Genomic DNA, 27,531 nt, shown 5'->3' with positions numbered 1-27,531 from the left:
AGCACTTGCACATCCCCTTCCCTGCACGCACCAAAGTAGGAGCCTGCAAATTCAAAAAAATGCTCCTCGGCTGCATATAGTTGCCTCAGGGCCTCGTGTTTGGAAGTCCTTCGATAAACATGACAGAAAGATGGATGGCACTGAGCAGGCAAAGCCCTTTGCCCTACGCTGACGGGAAAAGCGGCCCGTTCAGTCCAAGGCATTCGGACGATGCAGGAACGTGGGAGGTGCCAGCACGCGGCACGGACGGTTCGCTTCCCCCCAGTGACACAGCGCTGCCACAAAACAGGCTTGCAGGGTCGCCATATGAAGAGGTAGAAGTTTATTGGAATATAAACATTCAGATAACGTGTAAGATAGAAAAACCCAACAACAACATATACAGACACTTGTTGGAAGGAGACGTTGAGGTATTTATCCACCGCCTAGGCTATCACATTTCTTTTTTTTATTTATTTATTTTTTTAAATAGGTAAGAAAACTAGTAGCAAGGCTGCTGCAGCTGTTTGGTGAAAACGTCTTCTGATCTGAATCCATTTGGAGCACATATGCAGCGGCCAAAAAGACTTGGTGTAACACGTTCACATTCACTTTGGGAGCTGAGCAGTAACACAGCCTCCCCCTCATCTCTTCCCCCTGCCCTGCACGGTTCCTTCGAGAGCCCCATTTCTGAGCCGGTGTCTGCCCTTGCCATCTCTGTGCCTTCCCAGAGCAAGCTGGGATCTGCTGGAAGAGGACGAGCAGGTATTTTTCCCAGCTGGGCATATAACCCAGATGGCAAATCTGCACCCGCTAGGTGTAACACAGGAGCGTCTAGCAGCTGCTAGCCCACTGCTGCCCATATCTCACCAGCTGGGGGCTTTTTTGGCTGCTCCTTGTGAAACCTTAGCTGGTCTGGAGTTCAAAGAGAATTAGACACGCTGCAAAGTGGAACACTTCACCCAAGGAACAGTCCTACCTGCAGTATCAAAACCCCTGAGTACTATACAATCGAACACGTCCCGAGTGAAATGAATCAGAGCTGGGGAGAGGTAGTTCCTCGGCCCTCGCGCAACCTTCCCCCGGCTCCCAGCTTCTCCACCCCATCTCTGCTGCTGGTTTCTATAACCCTGTCCCTACAGCCTGGCAGCTCAGTAGGAGATCTGGAGCTTAGCAAAACACGCATTGAGCCAACTGCCAGGATCAAACCCAGGCTAGGGAAAGGGCTACTCTTCACAGTCTGAATGGCTGATCCTTGTCACTGTGTAATGAAAAAGGACCAGTTTATTGTTGCAGCTTATTTTACTGAGGTATCTGTTACGCATCCCGACTTGATTCTTTCCCTGAATTGGATACAAAACAATCTGTTAGTCCCTGTCTATTTCCAGTCTAGTTGTGTAAAGCTTATAAACATTAATACTCTAGTAGTGTCAAAGCTGTTTAGCAGTTCAGTGATTTGAGTGCCTTTCTGTGCAAGAAAACACAATGTTAGCATGTGATATATAAGCAAAAACACCCATTACTAACCTCTGCTCCCCAGGACCAGAGAAGAAAGCATAAGGAAAAGCAAAAAGTCCCCCAGTCCCACTCTTAGGAAACAGCCCCCAAACCCACCCCCCCCCAATCTCCAAAACAAAACAAAAACAAAACAAAACCCAAGGGGGAAAAAAAAAGAATAATCTGAATGAGTCACAGAGTCTGGAAAATCATCTCTGAGTCTGAGACAGTGAAATGCCTTGGAGGTCTGTGTTTTCCGCCAAGCAAATGCCCTGCGGCCAAAGAGCAGCTCTGCTTCCCCATGTGTATCGGGGTGGTTGTTACTTCCACTAAAAGCAACTGGAGATGGGACATCTCGGAGCAGAATCTATCTCAGGACATGTGCATTCCCAGCACTTTATCTCTTCCTCCACCAAGTCATCACAATGTCTGCTAGCAAGATCATTCGAGTTGTATTCTATAAACTAACATATAGAGAGTGCAAGGCCTCTCGCAACAAGGAGGTCCCATCTGTGGTTTATACAAGCCTTAACATGAGGTATGAGACCACCCCTGCTACCGGAGCTTCAAACAGAAGGAAAGGAAAATTGACACATCACAGATCTCGGCCGTGAACACAACATTTCTGCTCACCAGCACAGGACAGAAAAGAAGCCCTGCTGAGTAGTGCTGTGGGAGTAAAAGGGAGAACATGTAGTTTGTAAGTTTAACAAAAGGATTATTCATTTAGTTTTCTATATACACTTTAGGCCCAACCGTTGGGCTGCTGACAGGGCTTTTTCTGTGGCAGTATCTGGCCTCGTATTTTTTAAAGCTATGCTCTTTTCAGTAGTACAAAATGAACAGCCTCAGGGAGCAGGACGTTCTGGGAACACAGGGACCGGGCCAGCAGCTCACAGGCTCTGCAGCTCACCAGGGTGCTCCGGGAGGGCACCTGCCCTGCACCCGTGCGGTCTCTCAGAGCGACCATCCAGACAGGCTGCAAAGAGTCACTCACAGGACATCCCAGGAATGACACGAACTGTGTCAGGCAGCTGTGCTCCCACCCTCTGCAGAACAACTTAGTGTATGAGCTGCTCTATATAAGCACTTGGGGACCTGACGGCTGGATGTGGAAGCAAAAGACACTTTTAGACTGGCGAAAGTTCAGTGGCTTTGGCCCAGCTCTGCAGGCAGACAGGCATAGTCTATAATTGTAGCAGTGCTTCAAAATTCCTGTCTTTCACAGAGCTAAATGCTCCCAACACCTTGGCTCACCCGGACAAGCAGTTCTAAGGCTATATTCTCATCCTGATATGATGCCACATTCATTCAGAGACAATTCTTGGTCTACATCCATGTAATCGTGGGCTGCAATTCCCTACAATAGTGTGGCTTAGTCCCACCTATGGAGATGAGAACCTGTGGAGCAGTAAGATGGGTGCGTAACCACCTTCCTTTGTCTCTGGTTGAAGAGAGAAAGAGATCTTCATCCACAGGGAGCAGAAGTGTAGGTGCCACTCAGAAACAACTGACAGCTAATGTGTGATTAGTGTCAGATGTCTCAGAGAAAGACCATTCAAAGGAACTACTAGAAACTTGTAGGCAACAAAAGAGCAACAAAAGTCCCCAAACATGGTGGTAGTACAGACATCCAGAAGGGCCAACTACCTGTCCGCTTGCTGGGGAGCACGTGATGACTCACCAACCGCACTCCAGGAAACTGTTTTTTAAAGCGAGCTGAATCTCTGGAATTCTAATACGGTTTTCACTTAGATTGTAATAAATTTACTAGTTAGGACAGTTGTTACACAGTTTGGTAACTGGCCCTTACATATAGGTGAAAACAGAAACTAGAATAACTTCTGTTATTTTGGTGACTCTCACGGCAGCTCCCGCGATGGCTACAGTAATGTAGCACCCAACACAGCCTGGACTTGTAGTGCAGACAAAATTGAACTGTGTTCTCTGCGTGTCTAATGACCTCGGAATAACACACAGTCACAGCACAGCTGAGGAGGTTGGTCCTGTGCAAAGCCACAAGATCAAACCGAGCTTTCAGCTGTAAGAAACCACTTTGCTGCGAGAGGCCTGACAGATCTGTAGTGTAAGCAGTGCTGTCATGTCCCCAACTGTACTAAGAATTTTTGCTAAAGACACGGATTATGAAGTCCTGAAACAAGAATGGGGACCCTGGAGACACCCTGATGCCCAAAAAGAAGGACAGATCCTCTAACTCAGCAGTCAGTCTCATCCCTTTTTCCTATGTCTACCTGTCCTCCTGCATCATGCGCATGTCCTGGGACAGTGCTGTTCACCTTGTCTCCTGGCTAGCCTACAGGATGGGGAAGCCACTGCTCCTTTGCTCAGCTTTGTTTTTTTTCTTTCTGTCTTTGGTGCTACAATTAAAAATAAAAAATAAACAGAACATCAGCAAAACCACATATAAAAAAAACAAGCATTAAGATATGCCAATACTTCCTGAAGAGGTAAAAAAACAAAAACAAAAACAAAACCCCCAAACAAACAAAAAAACCCCAACAAGTACATATCTGAGGTATTTCATCTGCTCAAAAAAACCTTACTTGGGCCTGGAGGATGGAAAGGACGTCACCAAGGCAGGATGGATGGTGCTTGGATCTGATCTCCAGGCTGGGGGAAATGTGTGTGGGAAAGGCCAGCCCAATACACAACAGGAGAAGAGAGGACAGGGTGAGACCATGTGAGTGGGAGCTGGGTTCACGGAGCCACAAAGTTAGCTCGGTTGGCTCCAGAGGAGGGAGAGCCATGGCCAGCCTTAGTTTGCTTTAAACTGGAGGTTTGAAGGGAAATGGCAATGATTTTGTTTTTTCTGCTTCCATCTGGGAGAGCAAAAGGTCTTATTAGACTGAGGGCTGCTTTCTTTTTGCCCCCATACAATCTGAAGGGGACCGAGCTTCTGGAGGCTTGTTCAGAGAGCAACTAAAAGAAGTGTTATATGTTAGCCACAATATATACATACACAGCACAGCCCCACTTAAGTAGATTTTAAATATCACCTTCTATTTTCTCAGTGCATGGATGTGGAGAGCTTCCAGGGACTATTGAAATACACCTTAAGAGAAGGAAGTCATTCCAGGAAGCCTAGATCAACTTAAGTGACAGCCCTTTTGTGTCAAGGGGCTGAAGATCAAAACCAAGCAAAAATAAGTTCAGGCTATCAGGGTAAATGTCACAGTGGATGAATTTCCTATGGGGAGAGAGACAAGCTCTAGAGCATTTAAAACTTGGCTGAAGGCCTGCAGAAAGCAGCAGTAGGAAACAGGCCAGCACCAGCCAGAATGAAGCAGCTGATCAGTCTTTTTCTGTCTCTATGGATCAAACATAGCGGTGAGAAAGTCCTCCCTGTGTTGCCAAGACCTCAAAGAGGGGGAAAAGAGGTTCATCAAGTCTCTCATGACTCCACAAGCAGTGGCCATGTGCTCTAGCCAAGTCTGGCATTCAGGGGAGGACAGACGAACACTGGACCGCGATGGAGCTTGAGGAAGAAAAGCGAGAAAGCTCGCCTGCTCTACAGCTGCATGACCTTCTGCAGCAAAAGCCAAAGAAGGACAGGGGCAAGGCACCCTGCTGGCTGTTAGGATTGTCAATACACTGAGTTGTTTTATGGGAAGAGTCCATGTGGCTACCGGTTCAAGGAGAACCCCATTTCCCTGCCCCAACTCCAGCTCTTTCCACCTGCCTTGGTGACGTCTCAGCCATCTACCAACTCGCAGCTCCTAGAGACGATCCCTGATTGAAAAACGCCAGGTGGGCCCCCTTCTCCATGTCCCACCCCTCAACAGGAACACAGCAAACCCTGGGAGGAGGAGGAGGAAGAAAACAAAAGCAAAAGGGAGGAAGAAAGGGGAGAACAAAGAAAAGGGCTGGACAAACAGATGATGAGGAAAAACTCGCTGGCATGGAAAGGTTTCAGCATCATCATCTTGCCGTTGGCCAACCACAAAGCAGGTTCCTTGAGATGAGGTAATCTGTGCGACTCCTTCCCGGCTCACTCCCTGCCGTGAGCAGAGAGGACAGAGCTGCCGGAGGCCAGTGTGAGAGACAGCAAGCTCCGCCATCCATCAGAGAGACCAGCTGGTGGAGGGCTCTGCACTGGGGGTTCCCCGGGATGAGGTAGGGCTGGGAGAGCAGTGGGAGCTGCTGCTGCTGCTGCAGGAACTTTGGGTGCTGGAGCCTGCAATGAGATGGACGACCGGCTTCTGGGCAAACAGCACTCCTGCAAGGCACAGACAGGGAAAGAAAAGGGTTACTGGGACTATGGGGTGACACAGCTGAGGAGGACACAGTACAGAACAAGGAGTAGTCTATCTGACCCCAGAGACCTCAGAGGGGAGACCATGGAAACCTAAGAGCATGAGGCCCACTGCAAAATAAGCAGCTTGGAGATGGATCGACAAGGAAACAAGAAGGGATGCCCAGGAACTTTGCTCTGGCTGCCTCTGCCACAGGGGCATTTTGCCTACAGGGAACTGAAAGATCCCAAATGGCTTCAACACCTTTGGAGGTGAGAAGCATCTTTCTGTGCTACTGTACTGCACTGCAGTGCCAGGCCTCCCACGTGGGCTTTGTCCAAGGAAGTGTAAATGTGACCTGCACAGGCCAAACGGCTTGAGCAGAATACACGGGATAACAACAATTCATGCTTTATAATGAAGTGCAAGGAAAAGCTGAGTAAAGCTACTCCTCAGAAGGTGAAGAGGGATAGTTCCCTTTCCTGCTAACACTTATACACAAGTCCCTTCTCTGTAAAAGGTGAATTTCCCACCAGGTCCCCCTTCCTTGCCACAGCAAAACACCACTTGTGAACTGTCAACAAAATGATTCCATTAGGACAACTCAAGTGTAGAGAGATCATGGCAGAAAACTGAATAAAATTATAAAAATATCTCCTTACACAAATAAGAAATCACCAGGAAATGGCATTCGGATGAGTCTTAGATTTAAAAAAAATACTATCAACAACAACCACCACCAAAAGGAAAGGACACTATCCTGACAGACTGGGACCAAAAAAAGAGAGAAGAAATGATCTCTCACTGAACTTTCTCAGCAGGCCACGTTTTGTGTGTTGGGTTTTGGCAAAGGACCAGCCCCAGGGAGCACGCCACCCTCTCCACATCATACTCTGCATCGCAAGTCCAGCTCTCTACACATCCCCGGGGAGCGCTTCTTTCTCACCAGCGTAAATTGTGCCGTTAATCTCCACCGACATGTTAATACTCCCAATGCCGTTAGGTGACAAATTCAGTGCTGCTGCTGCCGCCGCCGAGTCCGGTTTATCTTCTTTTGAGAAAGAAGAGATGTAGAGTTAGATTGTAACTGTCCTGTTTCCTGCACTATCCAGAGATGGTCAAAGGTTTACACAGTCCTCCTTTTGTCTCTTCTTTAATGAGGAGATGCCCACATGACCTGTACTTCCTATACTCTTAAAGGACAAGTCAACAAAGGCGATTAGGTGCCTAGATGTGAACTGAGTAGGGGTTAGGCTCCTACTGACATTTTTGAATCTCTCCCTGATTCAGGCACTGAAGGGCCAGATTTGTAGAGAGAAAGGCGGAGGAAACTGAAGTCTTAGCAGACAGATAATCCCAACATGGGCTACGTGTTTTCTATCTCAAGTGGGTTTGTCAGGGTAAACAACCCCCCTAACCCCCCAAAAAGCTGTCAGCAAATGAGAAATGCCCATATCTAAACCAGCCGGATTAGGGCTGTATTTGCAGTAGGCTAGGAGCACATGCACAGTCCTTTCCGCAGCGGTGGCAGTTCCTCAGGGGGCTGGTGCACTGCTGGTGTGCAAAGCTCAGGCTGCAGCAGCTGGAGTGGCCACTGGAGGGAGGGGGACAACCCAAAGAGCCCAGGACTCCAAGCCAGAAACGGTATGCCTGGCTGCTCCTGTGCGCATGTGAAATCTGGTTCTTCGCTGTCCTCAACCCGGAGACTCTTTTTTAAGCCATTATGGGCAAGATTTCTGCAAGGGGCAGGCAGGATTTCTGCAAGTGCCAATGCACAGCAGGTAGCCAGTCTGCACTGATTTTTAAGGGGAGTTGAACGTCAAACTCTCCTGGACATTTCCGAAAACTCCAACCTAAGCAATTTGTAACTGTGAACTGGGGATGTAGGATTCCTTCTCTGTGCTCACGAATTCACGCTTACAGTTTGCACAGCAGTATCATGGTTACCGGCCCACTCAATGTTGGTTTTGGGGCACTGTGCTATTAAAACTGGAGACAGTCTGCCCAGGCTCTGACATTGCATGTGAAGTGCATGTTTTTAGCTCCTTTCCAGCCTGCTGGGACAGCAAGGCCACTGTCCCCGTAAAGAGTGCTAAGAACATGGTTAACATTTAGCCTAAAAGTTGCTATCAAGTTATAACAATCTCACAAAGTGCTTTTCAAAAGCACCTCTCAAAGCACAGTATTATTTTTATTTTGCAGCTGGGGAAATTAAGGCACAAAAGATGGAACGGACTTGCCCGCAGTCCCCTAACCGAGGTGGGAATAGTATTGTTGAATCCTTTTTAGGGTTCAATCTTCAAGGATGTTCCATTTCTATCAGCATGTTACTATCCGAAGAGACAAAAACAGTTCCTAGCATTTTTATTTAGGAAGTTCAGGGTGGAGAGATAAGAAAAACAATAAAACAAAATGAGAGGAAGCGAACACTACTTCATAAAATTTGTATCCTCTTTTACTCACTTTTTCTTTTAAATGCAAATGTGGAATTTGGGTGGGTGCATAATTGTCAGAAAATGTAACATGAAGTTTTGATCTCATCTAACTCAGCAGCAAACTGCTACTGCCTTGAAGGGGAACTTGCTTTGACCCTTTGCCATACATATGTCGAGTAAAGTGTCTCAATGCAGCGTTACTGGCATTGCTAGCAACAGCCTCAAGAACCACTTTTTCCTTTCCTCTAAGCAATGCCAAACTTGCCTGGCCTTGTGCCTACATCCAACTGTACAATTAATAGGGGTCTCAGCCCTTTAATTTTAACGGATCAAAAGGTTTGCAGGAAACAGCTGCTGGGACTGAAATTTGCTGAGGCTTTGCTGTCCAGTGAAGTGCAGCCCCAGGACAGGTAAGGGAGCCATGGTGTTTAATCAGCTTTTGAAGCCATTATATAAAGTATTGATTCTGACAACGTGACCTTTACAGGGTGACTCCCCTTTTACGAAGCGTTTCAGGAGTGCATTTCCCAGGCCATGAATGCTGCTTATATATGACCTTCTAACCCAGCCTTGCCAGGAGTTCTTGCCTGGAGGCTGTGAGCAGGCTTGCAGCAGATGTTGGCAGGAATCACCTGACTTGCTAAAAGCTCTGGAATATGGTGGGCTCCTGCAGATACACCAATCTTTGTAGCCTCCTCCTCACACCTGACAAAGGATTCCTAAAAGCTGGGCATCTCTCTCCCCTAACTGCCTCCTGCAGTGCCGCCTATACAGAAAAAGCTGTAACCTCAGTGACCAATTAAAAGAGTTTCCTAACCAGGGAAGGGCAGTAATAATTCTCTGCAGCTCAGTGGTGGCATCAGCCTCCAAGGAGAGCAGGGGAAAGCACACTCTGGTTGATGGGCAGCGCATCTGGCATACGACAGGGCTCCCTCTCCAAAAGTCATCTTATGCCTGCATAATCAAAAGACTGCCTTTGGCTAGGCTAAACCAGGCTCTCTGATCTGAAGTATACAAAAGATATTAAACACAGGGGTGTCAGGTATGTGGCCCAAAGCAATTTCATCTGACCCACATGTTTCCCGTGACTGAAGGAGCATGCTTATAGTATCCAAGAGCACCAGCTGCAAAGAAAACCGAGCTAGCATCAGCTGAAACCGGTAATTCTCCAAAGTGCAAGTCCTGTGAAGATGTAACAGCTTGAGTCCTGAAGTAATCTCACTGTGGTCAACCCACACACAAGCTAATATGCTCACTCAGAGTGAGGGTCTTGTTTGACGGTCAAGTGGGATTTATTAGCTTAGATGCAGAGCTTCCTGAACACAGTCAGGTTGCTTCTGAATCCAGACTGGGTCATGTGTCAACAGGAATAGAAGAAAAACAGCAGTAGTAAGTAAAAACTAATGAAATGTTGCTACAGTTTAGCTTTGCAGTTATTGTGGTCCACTTCAATAACTTATTGGCCCAGTGCCCAGAGAGATGATCAAACTTGTGTGTAAAGATGTGTTTGACATTCTAGATTGGGAACAGTTCCCTCCCTGCTGCAGTTTGCAAAGACCTTTTGTTTATCTAGAGGCACAGCTTACCCTTGCCATTGATTTTGATCTTCATGGGAATCTGCCGTGCCATGCTGAACAGGTTGCGCTGCAGAGCCTGCTGGACAAGCCGCTGCTCCTCCTCTGTCATCCGCGAGACCTTCTTCTCTGGAGGCTCTCCAGACTCCAGTCTCTCCCTCAGCTGTTCCAGAGTGGCTGTTCTTGCTGCCACAGTTGCCTGCTGGCTAGCCAAGGTCACTGGCACAGCAATACGGTTTGGCATAGACACAGTCAAGGGCACACCGTCACCTAGAAAAGGAAACAGTCACGCAGTCCCTCCCACAGCCCATTCTAAAGCAAGCACGCAATGCTCGGAATTCACAATGGATGAAGAACAGCAGGATGTGCGAGAAGGGCGAAAGGAGAGATCACCAGCACTGCAACTGCCTTTGCATTAGGAGTCAGGCAACTCTTCTAAAATACCCCTCTCCCAAGAGCTGCCTAATATTCTTCCTAGCAGCCACGATGGTGGGCTAGAAACTATGCCACAGTCTCCAGAAGACCACTCAGTTTTGCTGATGCTGAGGAATTAAGATCATTAAGATCACTACTATCATCCGTTGGATGGCAGCTGATTTTCTCTATAAAAAGCTTTCTCTGTCACCATCAGATCACATTTCCAGGGCATCAAAATGCTCCACCATTCCTAACTGAAGTTGCTGCTTCTGAAACAAAATCACTTTACTCTCCCTTTCACTGACAAAATCTTGAATTTTAGTCTGTCTATAATTCCAAAATGACTCCCACTGCACTCTAACTTCCTCTTAGGATACTTCTGTAAATAATGAATACTTGTTTTTACAACTTCATACAGCATCACTCCAAGCATTTCTCACTTTCCAGGAAAATAAAGATCCATAAATCCCTCCAAGCAGCAGGCATTATCTATTTCACAGACAAGGTATGATGGATGAAGATAGATTAAAAACCTCACCAAAGGCTGCATGAAAATCAACAGCAGAGTCAGGTCCAAAGCCACAGCAATTCCTAGCTAATCCAAGATCTCGGTTTGCTCTGTTATTGTTCCCTCTTCTCCAAAACTACAAACTCTTTAATACAGTTTTGGATTCAAAGCAAATCTAGCACATGCCTGAAGAGGTTAAACTGCAGTCAGGATATTCTGCAGCTCCTTAGCTACCTGAGTCTCATTACTCTTGAGTACAAACTAGACAAAATGGAAAACAACTGAGTGCCACCGCCTGCACCTCTAACCCAGCCACCCTCTCTGATGTGGGTGCAAATAGCTGACCTTTTCTGACAGCTGCTGCTGGAGACACACGAGGATTGCTGGTCCCACTGCCTGGCGCGACGCCGATGATTGGGAAGCGGATCTTTGGGGGAGAGAGGAGGGAAGGAGGCCCCGTGGCGGTGGGTGAGTAGCTGAACAAAGAGGAGCTGTAGCTGGGCCGCCTGCCTTCCCGCCTGTTGCCATCGATTGCAGCCTGCAGCTCAGCAGGAGAACTTAGGGATTTCTTCTCGCATTCATAGGCATATAAGTACTTCATATACCTGAGAGAAAGGTGAGGACAGAGAAATTCAAGCAGGTATACTCAACAGAACATGAAAAAGAGTGTAGCACCAAGCATCACACTTGGGAAGACTATCAGACTGAGGCCCTCTACAGATCTGGGTTCTTTGCTGGCATACCATGATCACTGCTGGGCTCGGTTTGGTTAGCACTACAGTTTTGGTGTGAGGCACAGCTCTCAGAGAAACTTTCAGTTAATCCAGTGTTTGCAGGGAAGCACGTGGCTACGTACTGCTACATCCACAGGGGCAGAAAAGAATCATCAAATATTCCTTTACAACTAAAAAGCCATCTGTAATTATAAGAATTAAGATCTTGGACCACAACATGTATATGCGATGAAGGAAAATATAGGAGCTATCTTATTTGTGTTGGGAAGCATCAGTCTGTATAAAATCTTACTACTCCTGCTGAATTCTGGCACAGAGCTTTGCAGGAGACAGTCTGTTTACGACAACGACTGTAGAAATGGCAAAGAACTTTCCTCTCTAGGACTCAGAGGCTCTAACAACTTGCAAGAAAACTGATACCTGCAATGACAACTACCAGTTTGTACCTTTGCAGCCAGATCACAGCTAAAGCCTAGCCTGGGCTCTCTTGGAGGCAATCCCTTTGGATAGGGGAACCAAGAGCCTGAAGAGCCGTGAAGTTCCTGAAATACACTGCCCCCAGCTGTACACCCACTGCAGTACACAGCAATCATTCTCGCCTCCTTTTGTACCCAGGGCTTCCAGTGACACAGAGAACATGGCTTCCACGGAGTCCTCGTCTGAAACCATGATTTACTGCTCAGAGCTCAAGGCTTCACGCAAGCCACTGTACCACTGTATATCACGGAAACCTAAAAACTTTCATTTTATAGATGGCTTGTTCCACAGCCACAGAATTAACTGGGGATAGAGCTCGGTGTGGGTTCCCAGAGCCCAGCTTTCCATGCTTTAGTCACTAAACAACTGCGCAGCTTAGCACTGTTGCTTCAACTTTATAGTACGTTTATTTTTACCATTCCTCTTCACTTCTGCTGATTCTACTCCTTTTCTTCCTCAGAAGTTTTTTTTTTTAATTTTCCTTATCTAATCAATGTGAGGTGCTGCAGGTCAGAAAAGCAACCCTCACAGCGACCAGCTGCTAAATACACATTTCCACAGCTTAATACCGATAACAGACATTAAATGATCAAGTTTATACTTGATACCTACAAATCAGGAGGCCTCTCCCCCTCCTCATTGTGCCAGCTGCTCTACAGAGGCAGAGCAGGAGACGCTCCTTGCCCTGAGGAGTTTAACTTCTAACCAGGCAAGACAGGCACAGGATGGAGAGCGGCACAGAGCAAACACCAGTGCTAGGACTGTAGGGAGGGAAGGGAGGGAGGGGGAATGAGTTCAGGAAGGGATCACCGCTGAAGAAAAACAAGGGGAGAAGGAATATAAAAGGAAGACCGCAAGCTATAGGAGAGATGGAAGGAGAGGGCTAAATAAAGCAATTCATCAGCTCCTCTCCTGCCACAGAGCGGGGCTTACTCTCTCAATTTTTCCTCCCCAGTCCCCATTCTGCACTCCCGATTGCGGCTTGGTGTTCACACCCAGGCTGTTAGACGTTCTAGACTTACTGGGTTCGAAGCGTGAACGCGGCACTGGTGATGGAGGTGGGCAGATTAAGGCCTTTGGTGATCTCCCGCCAGATCTTCTTGTTGATGATTTCTACCAGCCCTCCCTTCTCAGTCACCAGTTTGTAGAGCATGTAGAGATCCAGGATCTGTTTTGCCATGATGGGGATCCGATTGATGGGAGTTCCTGCAGTGAAACAGCAGGGAAGGGAACATGGAGTCAGAGAGAGAAAACGAGGCCAAGAAAACCAGCAGGCTGGTGCTATCGATCTTCTTTCTAATAGGAAATTCAGGCAATTCTATTTGTAGCCTGACTTGAGGCCTCTCTGTGGGCAAGTAAATGAGCCAGAGAAGTGTAGCTACATGGCACGTCCTTTTCATAAAAAATCCTTTCCTGTAGGCAAAAGCAATTATCAGACGAATAATAACCTGCAGCTAAGAGCAACTTCTAAAATAGAAAGAGGGGAAGTAGGGACTATTCAATCCTAGGGGCAAGGCAGCAGCACAGAGGAATCATTTTTTATGAACTCCCAGGGCAAGCTCAGATAAAAATCGGCACCACTCACACTCAGGAAGGGGCTGAACAGCCATGCAGTGTGAGCTACAAGTACGTCGGGATTCTGCGCTCTCACTCTCCAGGATTTGCTATGTTGTGCACTTGGGAACAACAAAAATGGAAAGGGGCACATGACACTTGGCAGCATCTCTCTTCCCTCATACGTTTGCTCTCTGTCCTCTCTCACAAACACATGTATAACCTTTGCTAAGGCTTCTGCTCTTACAGAGCGTTTTCTTCCTCGCACTTTTTCCTAAAGAAGCTCCTAAATGTTACTTCACTTACTTGAAAAGCTCTTTCAGTCCTCGTGTGATACCAATGTTGGGCCAAGCACAGAGAAATTAGATAACAGCTGGTTTTAGTTTATTAACAGCCATACTGACCTAGACTAAAGGTCCTTCCCACTCAGTTTGCCTTCTCTGCCAGAGATCTATATGTGGCACTTGGGCAGGAGAACAGGGAAAAGCTTTCTGGCATCATCAGCCAAGACAATTTGCCCACGGGGATGTCAGCAGGATGTTGCTTCACCACTTCCCACCCATCCAAAGGCTAAGCTAGCGAGCTGAATGCTGATCCTGTGCATTACCATGTCTCTGCTCACACTGACCCTTCTTTGGGGTGGGCAAAGAACGGGAAGGAGACTGAGTAATGGTCTCAAAACCTTCTGTCTCCTGCACTTAGGGTCCTCCTTCCATTAAAAAAAGAAGCCCCCACTCCCACAAAACCCAGCCAATCCCCCTGCAGCCAAAACCTTCCCAAACACAGGAAAATATCGAACCTCTTTTCTGCTTTGCTTATGTTTAAAGAGATACTTGCTGGATGCACACAGACTTTCAGTTACAGTTTCTAAAAGATCATGGAAACCTATAAATCAAATGCCAATCCATTACTGAATGGAACTTGGGGCAGATAACATGGCAGCGTGAGACACCTTGATGAGGCTACAGATGCACCTTAGTTGCACATGCAACCCAACTGGAGCAATAGCTCGCTGCAGGAGAGCTAGAAACACGGTGCTGATGCGGTGGGTGAATAAACAAATGGCACAAGAACGTATCCGTGTGTCTCATTTCAGACACTGAACGCATCCCACCATTATCTCACACAGGGTTAGGAGACGGAGATGTAAACTTGCTTTAGCCCAGCTAGAGAGAACTGGATCATACTGCCGGACAACTATGCAGCTTCACGAGCCTGCTGCAAAGCCAGGCATCCTCACCAGCGATGTGCTGCTGCGAGAAGCACCCAGGTGTCCAAATGCTACCGCCCGGGTGCATGGCAGCACAAAATAGGGGACTGCTCTATCCTTGCTTGCACAGGGCAGATGCTGGGAAACAGCTTTGTCCTTCCTGTTCAGTTTTGGTCATCTTGTGGGTTAACACATGTACGAAAATCTGATTTTTAACCTGATAGTGTGCTTTTAGCAGCACCTTAAAGTGATAAAGCGTGGGGGGGGTTTAAAAGGTCAAACTAATGAGATTTAGGCAAGGAAAGGAAGAGGAAAAAAACGCTGATGTAGCAAACCTTTTATTCTGCATAGGAAATACTGTCCTGGATCAAAGAGCAGTCCATCTGAGGTCAGTATCCTGTCTACGACAATGGTCAGCACCAGTCTTTACAGGAAAGCCTACGAAAGGCCGTAATGGACAATTATGGAATACTCAACCCACAGGGGAGACTTCTGCCACCGCTCATCAGCGAGTGATTCGGTTAATGCCCTGAAGCAGAGCAGTTTATGGCCCTTATAAATGGGTTTTATTCTGTTTAGTGAAAAGGAGTTCAGCTCAGCTTTGCAGATGTTCTCATTACACATGTAACCGTGTAATTTTTTTTTTGGGTGGGGGGGGAGGCCTATTATGCATTAGCTCACAGCACCAATTCCCACAGGTTAATGAGATGCTGGATAAAAAAGTAAACTTCTACAGTTTTAAAGGGCTGCCTTCAATTTTGCTAAGTTACTAACGCTTAACTATAAGAAAACGTAAACAGCAATCTCATCAGGCTTGGTCTGCACTCTCTGCTACTTTATATCTACCATACCTTCTTTTACTTGCCTTCCGTCTAAACAATCCCTTCCCTGTCCGCAACAGAAAAGCCCGTAAAGCAGTAATTTCCAAGCTATCATTCATAAACTGCACCAGATCCTCTTCCTGCATTTCATATGCTACACTTCCCTCAGGGAGCAGCGGGAGAAACATTTCCAAATTGTCCGAATGTTTTCTGGCTCCGCTCGTTCCAGCCAGCCAGCCCAAGCCAGGAACCGGTCCTTTCCGAAGGCCAGCTTGTCTAAATGCCATCCTCCCGTTGGCTTGGTCTTCCCTCGCCCACCATCTTCTCTTGGCGCGTGCGGTTGTGGCAAAGATTAAGAGCACAGTAGCAGTGTCATTTCAGACGCACACCGCGGGCTGGAAGCGATCATGTTACCAGCCTTAAGTTATCATTCATCAGCTGAGCCACAGTAACCAGGCAGTCACGCCCAGCCCACTCCCAACGCAAAAGCAGTAAAGCATTTATCTCGGATACTCTAGCAAAGAGTTGGGGTGGCTCTTCCTACCCTCATCCTCCCCCCTCCCCAAAAAACCACCACCAAAAACCCCTTCACTGGCAGTTCAGCACTTCTGCCCCAGCAGCGACAGAAGCCAGAGCGTTCCAACAAGGTAAATCGCTAAGAAAACTATTAGCACTATCACACTGCTAAGCAAAGCCTTCGCATTGCCAGGGCAGCACTGAGACCTTCTCCCGCTGCTCCTGCCGCAATCCCGTGCGACCCCAAGCCACCCGCTTTTCCCCAATCCAATTTGGAGAATGGTATTAGCTTGTCCAGCCGGGACTTTGACGCAGCTCCGCTTGGGCCGTGAGCAGATGGGGTGGCTGGAGAGCGAAAGCGAAGGGTCATGCGTAAGGTTCCTCCGGCAAACAAGCCGCTAATACGGGAACGTAACAAAATAGCTGCTTTTCAAAACACTGCATTTATCCCAGAGTTTTACCCTTCTCTAGACTCTCCCATCTCAGGATCCAAAAACATACACAAGGAAACGTATGCAAACAGTGCTGTGATAAAGACAAATACTATCAACATTAAAGGGAAATAAAGGCTTAAAGTGCATTTCCAGGGAGCCTGTTCATAGCTGGAGCCGAAACAGCAATCAGATCTGACCTCCAGGCCTCATGTTACCACCCTTTTGACACCTTCCCTTCCTGAAGTTTTCTTTTAAATAAGACCTCCAGATTGAAGTGCCCTGGAATTTAATTAGTAACTCTATAAACTAAGCTAAAAGCTATAGTTTTGGGTTTTTTTTTTCCCCCCTCCCTCCTGTAAAATTTAAGCAGGCTGAGAAATTTTACAGCAGGGACAAAACTAATTTTGTCATTCTACCATTTATACAGGCAGATGGGCTCATTTTCCTTTTATACTTTTGCATAAGAGGAGGCTGCTCCAAGCAATGTTCCCTGAAGTGGGACAAGCCAGGGAACAGGAGAGCGGCTGGGGTTTTGGACCTGGCGAATTATCTGTCCTCGTCATCGAGTCAGCCAGAGCTCAGCCCGTTTCAGAGGAGCTCACGGAGAACCAGAGACGGGAAGCGGGGAGAGGCTGCTCTTTCAGCCCCCTCCTCCCCCAGCCCAGCTCGGAGGAAAAGCAAGGCGATAAAGTCTTTATTGGAAAACCCCAGCGCCTGAACAGGAAAGGCTGAAAAACGAGTATCAGGGGATGATTGGATGCTGGAGCGGAGCGGATCCTTTCACAGGCGGCTGCAAGGCTTGTCAGGGGCCATGATGGATTACTGTCATCTGGCAGCATCAGGATTAATGATCCGCGGGTCAGAGGGGAGAATTCCAGAGGGAAAGGTCAGCAGCCGGGGGCACAGCATAAGACTTGTTGCCTTTTGATGGCAGGCTCATTTTACTGTACTTTCAAGCTTGCCTCTCTCTATTCTGCCAGCGCACAGAAAAAACGCTGGATGTACCACGCTTAGAGTTGGAAGCCTTGCCCAACTCGGAGGAGAGGGCGAGGAAGATGACTGACTCCTCTCCTCATTGTTTTCTTGGTAAACGAGCAATTTTTCTTCCTCTTAGTGGAGCCCCAGCCACGCAAGGCTAGGCCACCGCTCCTTGAAGGAATCAGACACAAACAAAAGGGGCAAGGAGTCTGTCTCCACTGGAGAGGGGTTGCTGCATAGCTGCTACGCATGGGGGACCTCAGGAAGGCAAGCTCTGGGACAGGTATACCCGCTGGCCCCTTCTGCTGTGCTAAGCACCAGGCAAAGGGAGCAGCAGACAGACTCCGGCTCCTGGAGACCCAAGGGTGGGAGAACATAGCCCCGGGGTAAGAGGCTGCTGACTCCAGAGAACCTACCACCCCCCTTTGCTAACTAGAAGGGCTACGAGGAGGACAAAAAGCCCCACTACAACACGAGGAGGAGGAGGAGGAGGAGGAGGAGGAGAAATCACCCCGTAGCCCATGGGCTGGCGGCTTTCAGAAGGGAAAGACAGCTGTAAGTACAGTTCAGACTTCTGGGATAAAGAGTTTCCCTGGAGGGAGTCTGACTGTAGCTATAAACATATCTGTCCTTCAAGAGGAATAAGCAGCCCCTTCTGCCAAGCTGTTTCACCCCTTTCAAAAGCTTCTTCTGTTGCAAGGAGACATAATAGAAGTCTGAAGGGCTTACGTGGATAGGCATGAATGTCCCCTACACTGGAGAGGCAGATGGAGCAACTGTATGATTTTCACCCTTCAAGAGCTTTTTAAGAAGAGACTGAGGAAGATGGAAAACCCAGATAATCTTTAAATGACTATTTCTACATCTGTTGCCAATGAAACAATGTCTGAGACACAGGCGCTGGCTGAGCCATCAGGACATCCGGGCTCTGCTCCTTTCTGATGATAGCCACTGCTCACTGCTGGGGAACCTTCCCATCTGTTGAAACGGACCGACGCTTTGGGCTGAAGTCTTCCTCACCTACCTGAGCACACTGTCCACAGTGTTTTTTTGTTTTGTTTTGTTTTTTTTTCCCCCTCTACTCTTCATCCTATCTTAGCCCAACTTGGAAATTACATCCTGGGTAGACTGGTGTTAAACAAAGAAAACTGCTAAGACTGCTCTTAATAGAATCATAGAAAATGAGTCCCCTCTCATTTTGCAGGGTTTTGCTTGGTTTTGAGTCCTCCGTGATGGAGATCCCCTGCCAAGAGCCTCTCTCTCTCCTCATGCTGAGCCATGCCTACTGCAGGGAGTTCCCCAGCACGAAGCACTGTGAGCCAAGACTTGTCCTGCCTACAAGAGACAAAGAGCAGTTAATTATACCCAGCCTGGAGCTGTACTTTTTCAATCACTTTTTTTTTTCTTTTTTTCTTCTCTCTATCAAGTTTAGTTTCAGAAATGTCCAGTCCTAGGTAAGGAATAAAGGTGGTGAAACTCCCAAACATTTATTTTGCAGAGCAACATTCAGAGTGTAATAAATACCTCCACACCTTGGAGGTAGAGGTGAAGAGGCACAGAGGGACATTTTTAGCGACAACCTGTATAGATAAGGAAAAGGCTGCAGTTTCCAGCTTCCAACCTCCAGCAGGCTTGGGCAAAGGAAAGGAGAAGACAACACTAGACAGTCAGAAGCAGCAGGCTTTCCCCAGGAGACCATGGAAAGTCCAGAGTGATTTAAAAAAATATGTTAAAAAAAGTATTTTTGAATCAAATCTTGAAGAGATCTTCATATTTCTTTGAAGGGAGAATATGGGAGTAATTGCTTGGTATGAATTATCTGCCCACACTCACAGTCTGAACAGAGGTAAAATTCAGTTCACCAGATAATCAACAATATAGGATACAAGCAAAACAACCTGAATCCTAAACTGTCTCGGCTCCCACTTTGCTAAAATTCCTCTCCAAGGACAAACCCTGGCTGGTTCCATGCAAAGTTGGCTATTCAGGCATTCCAGTTTTTGTATGTCATTTTGTTTTGAATCTGTCCTGAGGACTCATTCAGCGTTACAATAAAAAGCAATGGCAGGCAGAAGGGAAACGACCTCTCCCCACTTCCTCTTGGCCCATGCCACGGCTGATCTAATCTCTCCCTGTATTCCCAGCACTTCCACAGCGGGCATTCTCACCTCCCAATGGGAACGTCACCACCTGATCGGCAAGCCTGCAGACCATTAGACACTCCTATCAAAGCGGGAGCCAGGAGAGAGGGTAATTAATCACGCTCTATTTGACAGGAGGCCCCCTTCTTATCTGCACCCCTCGAAACACCATCGGTTTCTGCTTCCCTCCTCAATAAGTGAGCCTGACAGCAGCCCCTTATCAGATTTCAGCTGCTGAACCGGAGGCAGCCTAGCGGGCACCCACGCGGAGGCTCTCGCAGCGACCAGTGCCGTGGCGATATCAGCCGAGGCTCCAGTCGCATTAACCTTCCTGACCGGGGTGCACCTCCATGCCAGAAACCGAGATCCCATGGAGATTTGCTCTCTTACACCAAGCTCCAACTACAACCGCTTAGCAGCTACTGACACAGCTGGGTCCAATATATTCACTATTACAGATTTCTTCACCAGATGTTGAATGGCCATGTAGCTGGTGGTGGGGTTTCCACGCATATGACCTTTGAAGTGCACAGACAAACTCTTCTTCCCTAGCCAAAAATGAGGTACAAATACAGGAGGAATTGCAGAGAATCAGGGCCAGCTGGGGAAGATAAAGGTAGTTTGGGAGGGCTGCACAAAGCCAGGAAAAATTGGAGTCCTTCATGCCAAACAGTTCCACCTCTTCCATCCATCTGGATATCTACGGGGTCATCTCTTCACAGTGTTGAACTGTCTCTGTTGCTCGAGAGCAGCAGTTCATTAATCATCTGAAAAACATGCTGTCAAATTTAGGGGGGAGACCGAGACCATCCATAGCACAGAGGAAGTACTGATATAAGGAAGAGCTTTGGAAGAACAGGATTTGAAACAAATATCCAGTCTTTGAGATGCTGGAGAAATGTGTTACAACTTAACATCTCAATCTTCAAGGGATGGGAGAAAAAAACCCTTTGACTCAATCACTCAGTTCTGCATCCCCAGGAAAGGGGGATTCAGAGATCTTCAACTGGCAATCATTAGAGCAGAGTATGCTGGCACCAGATTAACAAGCTACATAAAGATTCTTGCAAAGTGACAAGAGCCAAACAAACTCAGATTATTTTTGTGTCCTTTCCAATGCCAACTCAGCTCGTAACAAAACATTCAAGCTGCTCAAACATTTTTCATGCTGGCTAAATTTAAAACAAATCCTCTGTAGTCCAGAACCAAGTAAATTCCTAATGCTGTTTTCCCATTAAGCACAACTGGAGCTTGTAATATGATTTTTCTGTTGAACTAAAGCAATATTCTCTCTAAAACCCCATTTTTCAGCTGGTTAAAACCCAGGCATATTAATTATTTGAGCTGAGAATTACCTGCACTAGAAGTTTTCCCAGAAAAGATTTTTTTAGGTCTTTCTGAAGGGACATTTTCAGGCTTTTTCTAAATTAGCCAAAAAGCCTCTGGTGTCTCCATGTTTGGAATGAACATTTTGAAATTTAAAAAGAAGGGGAGGAAATTTTCTTCTTATGAGAAGGGCCTGTTTTTTACTGCTTCTGTGTAAATTATCCCAAATTTGGCTAAGTTAACCCCCCACCCTCAAAATGTCAACCCACATACCAGGAGAAGACTTCTAGTCACCTGGCAGCTAAGCTCAATGAGCAAGACATTCCCTGCAAAGGTCCTCTGGGGGCTACAGAGACCCCCGCGCCAGGTACAGGGCTATCAACGCAATTATCCTCCGAGGAGCTGTATTCAAGTTGTTTGGAGATGCCAATTACAAGCACTGTACTTTGCACCTCTGTTTTTATCCTAGCATCATTTAAAAGTCTTAAAGTACCCAGGGTAAAGCATTCGCCGTCCCCTGCTCTGAAAGGCTCCAACCATTTGCAAAAGAATACAATAGAAATTAAACCAGAACACCAGTTCCCCCTAAAGCATAAGGAAAAGTCACTCCTACTAAAAATACAAAAATGTATCCTAAAATATTTCATTGATTCTTTAAACGAGGCACAAAAGTCAGAGGTTTAGCTATGTACAGATCCAAGGGTCTAATTTGGAAGAGAATTTTGCATGGTTATTTTGGACCATTCAAAACGGGCCTCTGCTGAGGAATCCTTCACACAGGAAATGCTGGAACTGGGTTTGGTGCAATGCACGGAGTGAGAATTTTCCATTGCACAACGTCTTCTGCTATTTAGGGAAACATTTGTTGTTGCTCAGTGTTAAGCAGGTAGAGCGAACAAAGGATGCTGAGAATTTATGTCTATTGATGTCTCATTTAGAGAGCTACATGGCTTAATTCAGATTAAAAATATCTCCAGATAATCAAAAGACGAAACCTGCAAAACTGAAGCAGTGGAAGAATGAAGAGTATTCCCTGGACAAACATTTCATAAACACCATTTCGCCTATAGATAAAAGAATCCACCAGTAAATGCTTTTGTCAATACCCTGGATTTGTTGTATTTCCACATCTAAAATGGGCAGACAGAGCATACAACAGCAGGAAAACATTAAAACCACACGGTCAGACTTACAAAGCCCCTTCTATGTATATACACATAAAAAAAAACCCAGAATGGTCAAGCCATCTGGGAAAACCAAGGTCACGCAGAAACCTTGAACAAAATTAGTAGAGCTGTACAATCGGAGACATTTTACGAGGTCTTCACAAAGGCAGTGCTTCAAATGAACAAACCCGCTTCCCCTGAAAGGGAGCCCTTCCTAACACACCATAGCATGTAGTCAGATCTCTTCCTCATCAAATCTTTTCTCAAGAGGGATTTCTTGCACGAACCCTGCTGATCGTTCCAGAGGATGAAATTGTCCCACCAGTGCAGTGCTCTCCTGAGCAGCATGAGGGGAATAGAGTCAGCTCCATTACTGGTGGCTGCCTTAGCTTCAGTGAAGAAGAGTCATGCCACTAACTCACCGTCACTATCTAGAGGCAAAAAGCAGTCTAGCTATGCTATCTAGTACATCCTTCAGGGCCAATGCCTACATTTTTCTCCTGCTCATCATACCTATACCTTTGTTATCACACACAAAAAAAAAACAGATGGAGCTAAAATTTAGCTTCCAGTTATATTCACAGGGTAAGAAAGGCCTGAAAAGAAGTGGAAGATGTCACCATCTCCAATACTGAGTCTGGTCCAAGGAAAACAAACCTGCCCTTTTGGCTGCTCGGCATACAAGCTATCAAACCCTCTACGGTACAAAGCATAAACATTTCTCTTGGAGGGCTCTGGTGTAAGAAAAAAGACTTCAGAATCTCACCACAAAATATTTAATGTGCCAGTGCGTCAAAGCCCAAAGAAAAAAGCATGAAAAGCTAATCTTGTTGTGAAAATGCACAGATTTGCAAAACATTTTATATCACATAATTTCTATAGCAAAATTGTTTCCAACAGTCTTGAGCATAAAAGATGGGGAAGGCAAGATTACCCTGAGTTATTATAAGGCATACAGCGTATTAATGCTCTAGCCTTGGCTCTTGAAAACGGTCTTTCCCAATTCACTTCAGATACGGAAGTGATGCAGAGGGACTAAGGGACACCTCTACGTATCTGGTGGAAGTTTGTCCGCTGGCACTCAACAATGACACGGATTTGCAGTCTCTGCTGGTGTGACAGCAGTGGCACAGGGAGATCAGCTCATGCCTCAGTGCTCAAAGGCACGAGAGCGCTGGAAGGCACAGTACTGCTCCTGCCTGCAGCAATGCCAGTGGCAGGCAGACCAAGTCCAGCCTCCGTGCCGGTAACGCAGCTCTGCCCTGAGCAGTGCAGACCACCACAACAGTGCACTAGCAGCGGGGCCTTAAGTTTGTGCCATTAAAAACACACTGAACCACAAACTTGCCCATCATCTAAAGAGCGGCTCCCCACGCAGCAGGAGACTAATACAGCTTCTGAGAAGCCAGACCTCGAGACACTAAGACTCAACTTGTCATAAGACACTAAACAGCTGTAGAGAAGGAGGGAACCCACTGCTGAAGTTGGTCATCCCCACTCAGTTTGAAGATAACCTTCGATTTGAGACTGCAGAAGAGCTGAGAAAGGGGAAAGTGGAAAAGGCAATACAGCAACTTAATATCTTCCCCCTAGAGCTGCATCAGCAGGTTGGTCCTGTTGTTGGGTTGGTTTGAAGTTAGTCCTGCACCCTGACTGCTCTTATCGGCTGGTCTCCCATCCTCTCCCCATCTGCCCCTTCAATCACAGTCATGGTGGGACCCATTCACCTAAGCACATACAGGGAATAAAACATCCAACAAAGGAAGAGTTACAGCTTTCCTCTCATCTCCCTCTTCCATCATTATTGCCACTGAAGGGCCATTTTATCACTTGCAGCTGCGGTCATTCAGTGACAACCTGCTGTGCTCAGAGGCAGATGAGACCTGCACATTTGATCTGCATTAAGCCTGTTTCATGGGTTCACATTTCTAGGTACATTCCAAACAGCCAAATCTTTTCATCCCTCAAACTATTCGGTAGCTCCTGTGAAATCTGTCATTTATCTTTCGCATTAGGTTTTTAGGTTCAGTGTTAGTTAGCAATCTCACTGTGCGCTCCATCAGCGCCAAACAAGGGCCAGCACTTTTCTGGACTCTACTGGATGATGGCAAAAATCCCTGTTTTTACACCAGCAACATTTATTAGCAGAGCTGCTTTCCATTCCCTTCAGACATGAGGTGCAAATTAAGCCGCTCTTCACACATACAAGCTAAGGAACACAGCACTTTGCTCTCAGGTGCAATGAGGCCTCAGTTTTATCCATCTTTTGGAGACTCTTTCACAGAACAAGGCAGCTGTTCAGCCTTGCTTGTTTTCTGATGCTTGCCTGGCACAAAAAAAGTGAGGGGAGGGGAGGAAGAAATTTAAGTCTGAACAGTATCTTATAACTTTGCTGTATTTGTCCCCAGATTTTTGAACGTACCAGAATACTGGGGAAAGAAAAAAAGGGCAAGTCCACCTGCTCACTAGAAAAATATAGCCCTGCTGTAGACAGCAGTGAGGAGAACAGACATGGGAAGGAACTGAACAAGTTCAGCTTCTGCTAAACCAGGCGCTGAATCAAAAGATTCTTTTTTTTTTTTTTTTTTTGCTAAGACATAACAGCTCAGATTATAGACAGAAGAGTGGAGTTGCCTCTCACAGTCCAATCCATGTTGTTCAGCTTTCACGTCAACTTGAAGAAGCTCAACTCCACAAAGTTCTTCCACCTATTTCTTTTGGGGGTGCCAAAAAAATAGAACAAGCCCTCAACTGCCACGTGCCCTGCAGTCTCCCACAGGTGGTGGGACTCTTACATTTTGTTTTCCACCCTCTAGAAAACAAGGGAGTCTCCAGAAAACGAATACACTTGGAAATGCCCAGCTGACCAATAGCTAAACCTCCTACAGCAAGCAGCTGGTGACCAGCTCAGCCTCTGCACTGGGAATGCATCAATTATAAATAATTAAAAGGTAATAGGAAGGAGAAGCAGAAGCATTAAGCAGGTTTCTCTGGGTACCTGGAAGTTTCTACTGCTGTCAATCACACCCTTAGGATTATTGTTTTGTACGTCAGTCCTCCCAGCCCTCACGTTAACATGCGAGCTCAAGTTAATATTTGTAAGTAAACTAATTAAGTCTGGTTAAGCCTCTGCCCATAAAAGCCAAAAATCAGTGAAACCTGGTTCAAGTTTTTAACCGCCTTGGAAGCAGAACCGCACACTGCCAGACAGTGAAAATTTACAACGGTCGACTCTCAGCTCTAGCCATGCCAGGAAACGACAGGAATATGAACAGCAGCGACTGCAACAGCTGTATCTGCATCTCCTGCTTTGGACAGCCCTTCATCTACTTGTGATGTAGTCATTCACAGAAGGGGAGACATCCACAGATAATATTGAGGGGTCAAAACACCAACTGGAGGTGAGAGTCCAGTTCTAACCCGACGATCAGATTGAAGTGACTGAGATGTTGCATCATTATGCTTTATTAGATTTTCAGGGGCATGATCTTGCTGGTGACACTAAGAGGGCCCCCCTCCAAATACATACAACCCGTCTTGTTGGGTCCAGCATGCTCTCAGAGAATGTTATGCCATGAGGGAGCAAAGGGCCCTTGATATATCTGCTTTTCACAGTTGTCCTCAGAACTCAGCAGATTTTTATGGAAACAATGAAAAGGACCACAGTACAGTTTAGTACTTTTTGACAGAAGAATCTCATTGCTGGAAGAGTCTGATTGACCTGGCAAGTTGGGAGAGGTAAAAGAAAAGAGCACCACAAGAGATTTGCCAGAAGTGATCAGAGACAGATGACCAGTCACCTACAGAGATGCATGCACCAAGATCAGTACTAATAAACTATCATATAGAAATTCCCAATGGCAAAAATTCATATTTGGAACTCCTGGCAAACAGTCTGAGATTCAGCCCTGTCCCTTTACATGGAAGTGCCACATCTGTTCAGTACGTGTGCCACTGACACACATACTGATAGCCACTGGGCAGTTCAACCAGCAGAGGGTTTTAAATCATTGAGACAATTCAAAAAACCCCCACAAAAATAAGAGCTGACAGAGCTGATTCCAGCTTCAGAATATTTACGTTTTATATGATACTGCATATTTGTACATTTTTATCAAAAATACTTTGCAAGGAGGGAACTAAACTTTGTTATCTATGGGACAGAAAGAGGCTTTTGAGATATTCCAGCTGAGCTACTTCACACATACATCACCATCACTGTAATGAGAAGAAATATAAGTTGCTGGTACCATAAGGAGGAATGTGAGAACTTCTTCAAACTGTGTGCTCCTGCACTCAGTTACACAAAATTATACTAAACACAAAGCTGACATTCTGTGAATCAACAGGAAAACACATTTTTGTGTCTATTTTCCCAGTCCCCAGATTGTGTGCTCTTATTCCATGCAGATGGTCTGCAGGGGCATTCACACTCAGCTTCCACATGCCATTAAAATAGAACACGAGAAGACAAGCGATCGTGCCACCTGAACGGCTTATTCTGAAGTGGAGACCAGAAAATCCACATGGACACTCAGCCTTGTGGCACAAATCCTTGGGGAACCACACTTCTTGGGGTCTGCAGCACACGGACAACTTCTGCAGTGGGTAGGAGCGAGCATAGAGAAACAGTGTCTATGATAATAAGTAAAAGGGCAGGAGAGTTCTTCCTTACTGAGCTCCTTATCTCCCAAGGCAATTACCACAAGTCTTACTGTTGCTCTCCCACCTAATCTGCAAGTTCAAGGGCTGGATTAATTCTTTCCAACTCAGGAGGAAGAATTCAGACTGTGGCAGGATCCCAGGGTCCAATTTTACCGTATCAAATTCATACGAAAGTTCACTCACCCCTCTTCTGCATAAAGATGAAGAGATCATCCAGGAACTCTTTCCGTTCAGGGTCACTATCCAGTTCATAGAGCTGGGGGGAAAAATAAAAATGAAGGTACAATCCACATCGAGACAGATGGAAGAAGCTAATATTGTTATTTTATTCTAAGGAGAGTCATCTGGTGTTTGTACTTGGGGGATGAAAGGCAGCCAGTAAAGAGGCAAAACAAAGATGGACTTCTGACCGCATCAGTGGGCAAGGCTGAAGCGATAGTCTAAGGACCCTCTTTAGGGTTTGTCTTGCTCTGCCTCTCAGTAACTTGTCCAGGTACAATACGGTTTGGCACTCTGAACGAAATAGGGCTCAAGCCTGCTGCAGAGCAGGGTTTGAAACCATTTGAGAGCAAAGGGGAGGGAAACTATTAAGCCAAGCTGACAGAAGTCAGAAAAGAAAGATGAAGCAACCAAAAGGTATGCAAGTGATTCAGGGCATGATTCAGGGCAGATCAGTGGTCCATACTTTGGGGCACCAGGGAGGTAAATGTCTCTTCAACTTCTCCGAGCCCTACTGTTCCCTCCTTCAGGGATTGTCACATAAGTGACAAACTCCAAGTCCCTTGAAGGAGGAGATGAAAGGATAGAGCTTTTCTGTGACAACTAATGCCTAATGGGAAAGGGTCC

The 27,531-nt window shown here is 46.4% G+C and overlaps 1 protein-coding gene across 1 annotated transcript in view; it reads right to left on the bottom strand.

Moving 5' to 3' along the window:
• Positions 1-305: 305 nt before the first annotated feature.
• Positions 306-27,531, bottom strand: part of ARID3B (AT-rich interaction domain 3B) — a 41,804-nt gene continuing 14,578 nt past the window's right edge. The window contains exons 4-9 of the mRNA XM_026068436.1: positions 26,869-26,941; positions 12,897-13,080; positions 11,009-11,268; positions 9,751-10,008; positions 6,676-6,780; positions 306-5,713 (exon numbers count right to left, since the gene is read on the bottom strand). Coding sequence (XP_025924221.1) covers positions 5,559-5,713; positions 6,676-6,780; positions 9,751-10,008; positions 11,009-11,268; positions 12,897-13,080; positions 26,869-26,941 — 1,035 coding nt within the window. The 3' untranslated portion in view covers positions 306-5,558. The remainder of the gene's footprint in view (positions 5,714-6,675; positions 6,781-9,750; positions 10,009-11,008; positions 11,269-12,896; positions 13,081-26,868; positions 26,942-27,531) is intronic.

Source organism: Apteryx rowi, unplaced genomic scaffold (assembly GCF_003343035.1).
Source record: "Apteryx rowi isolate R43461 unplaced genomic scaffold, aptRow1 scaffold_27, whole genome shotgun sequence".
NCBI lineage: Eukaryota > Metazoa > Chordata > Aves > Apterygiformes > Apterygidae > Apteryx > Apteryx rowi.
This window is presented reverse-complemented; position numbering and strand designations above follow the sequence as displayed.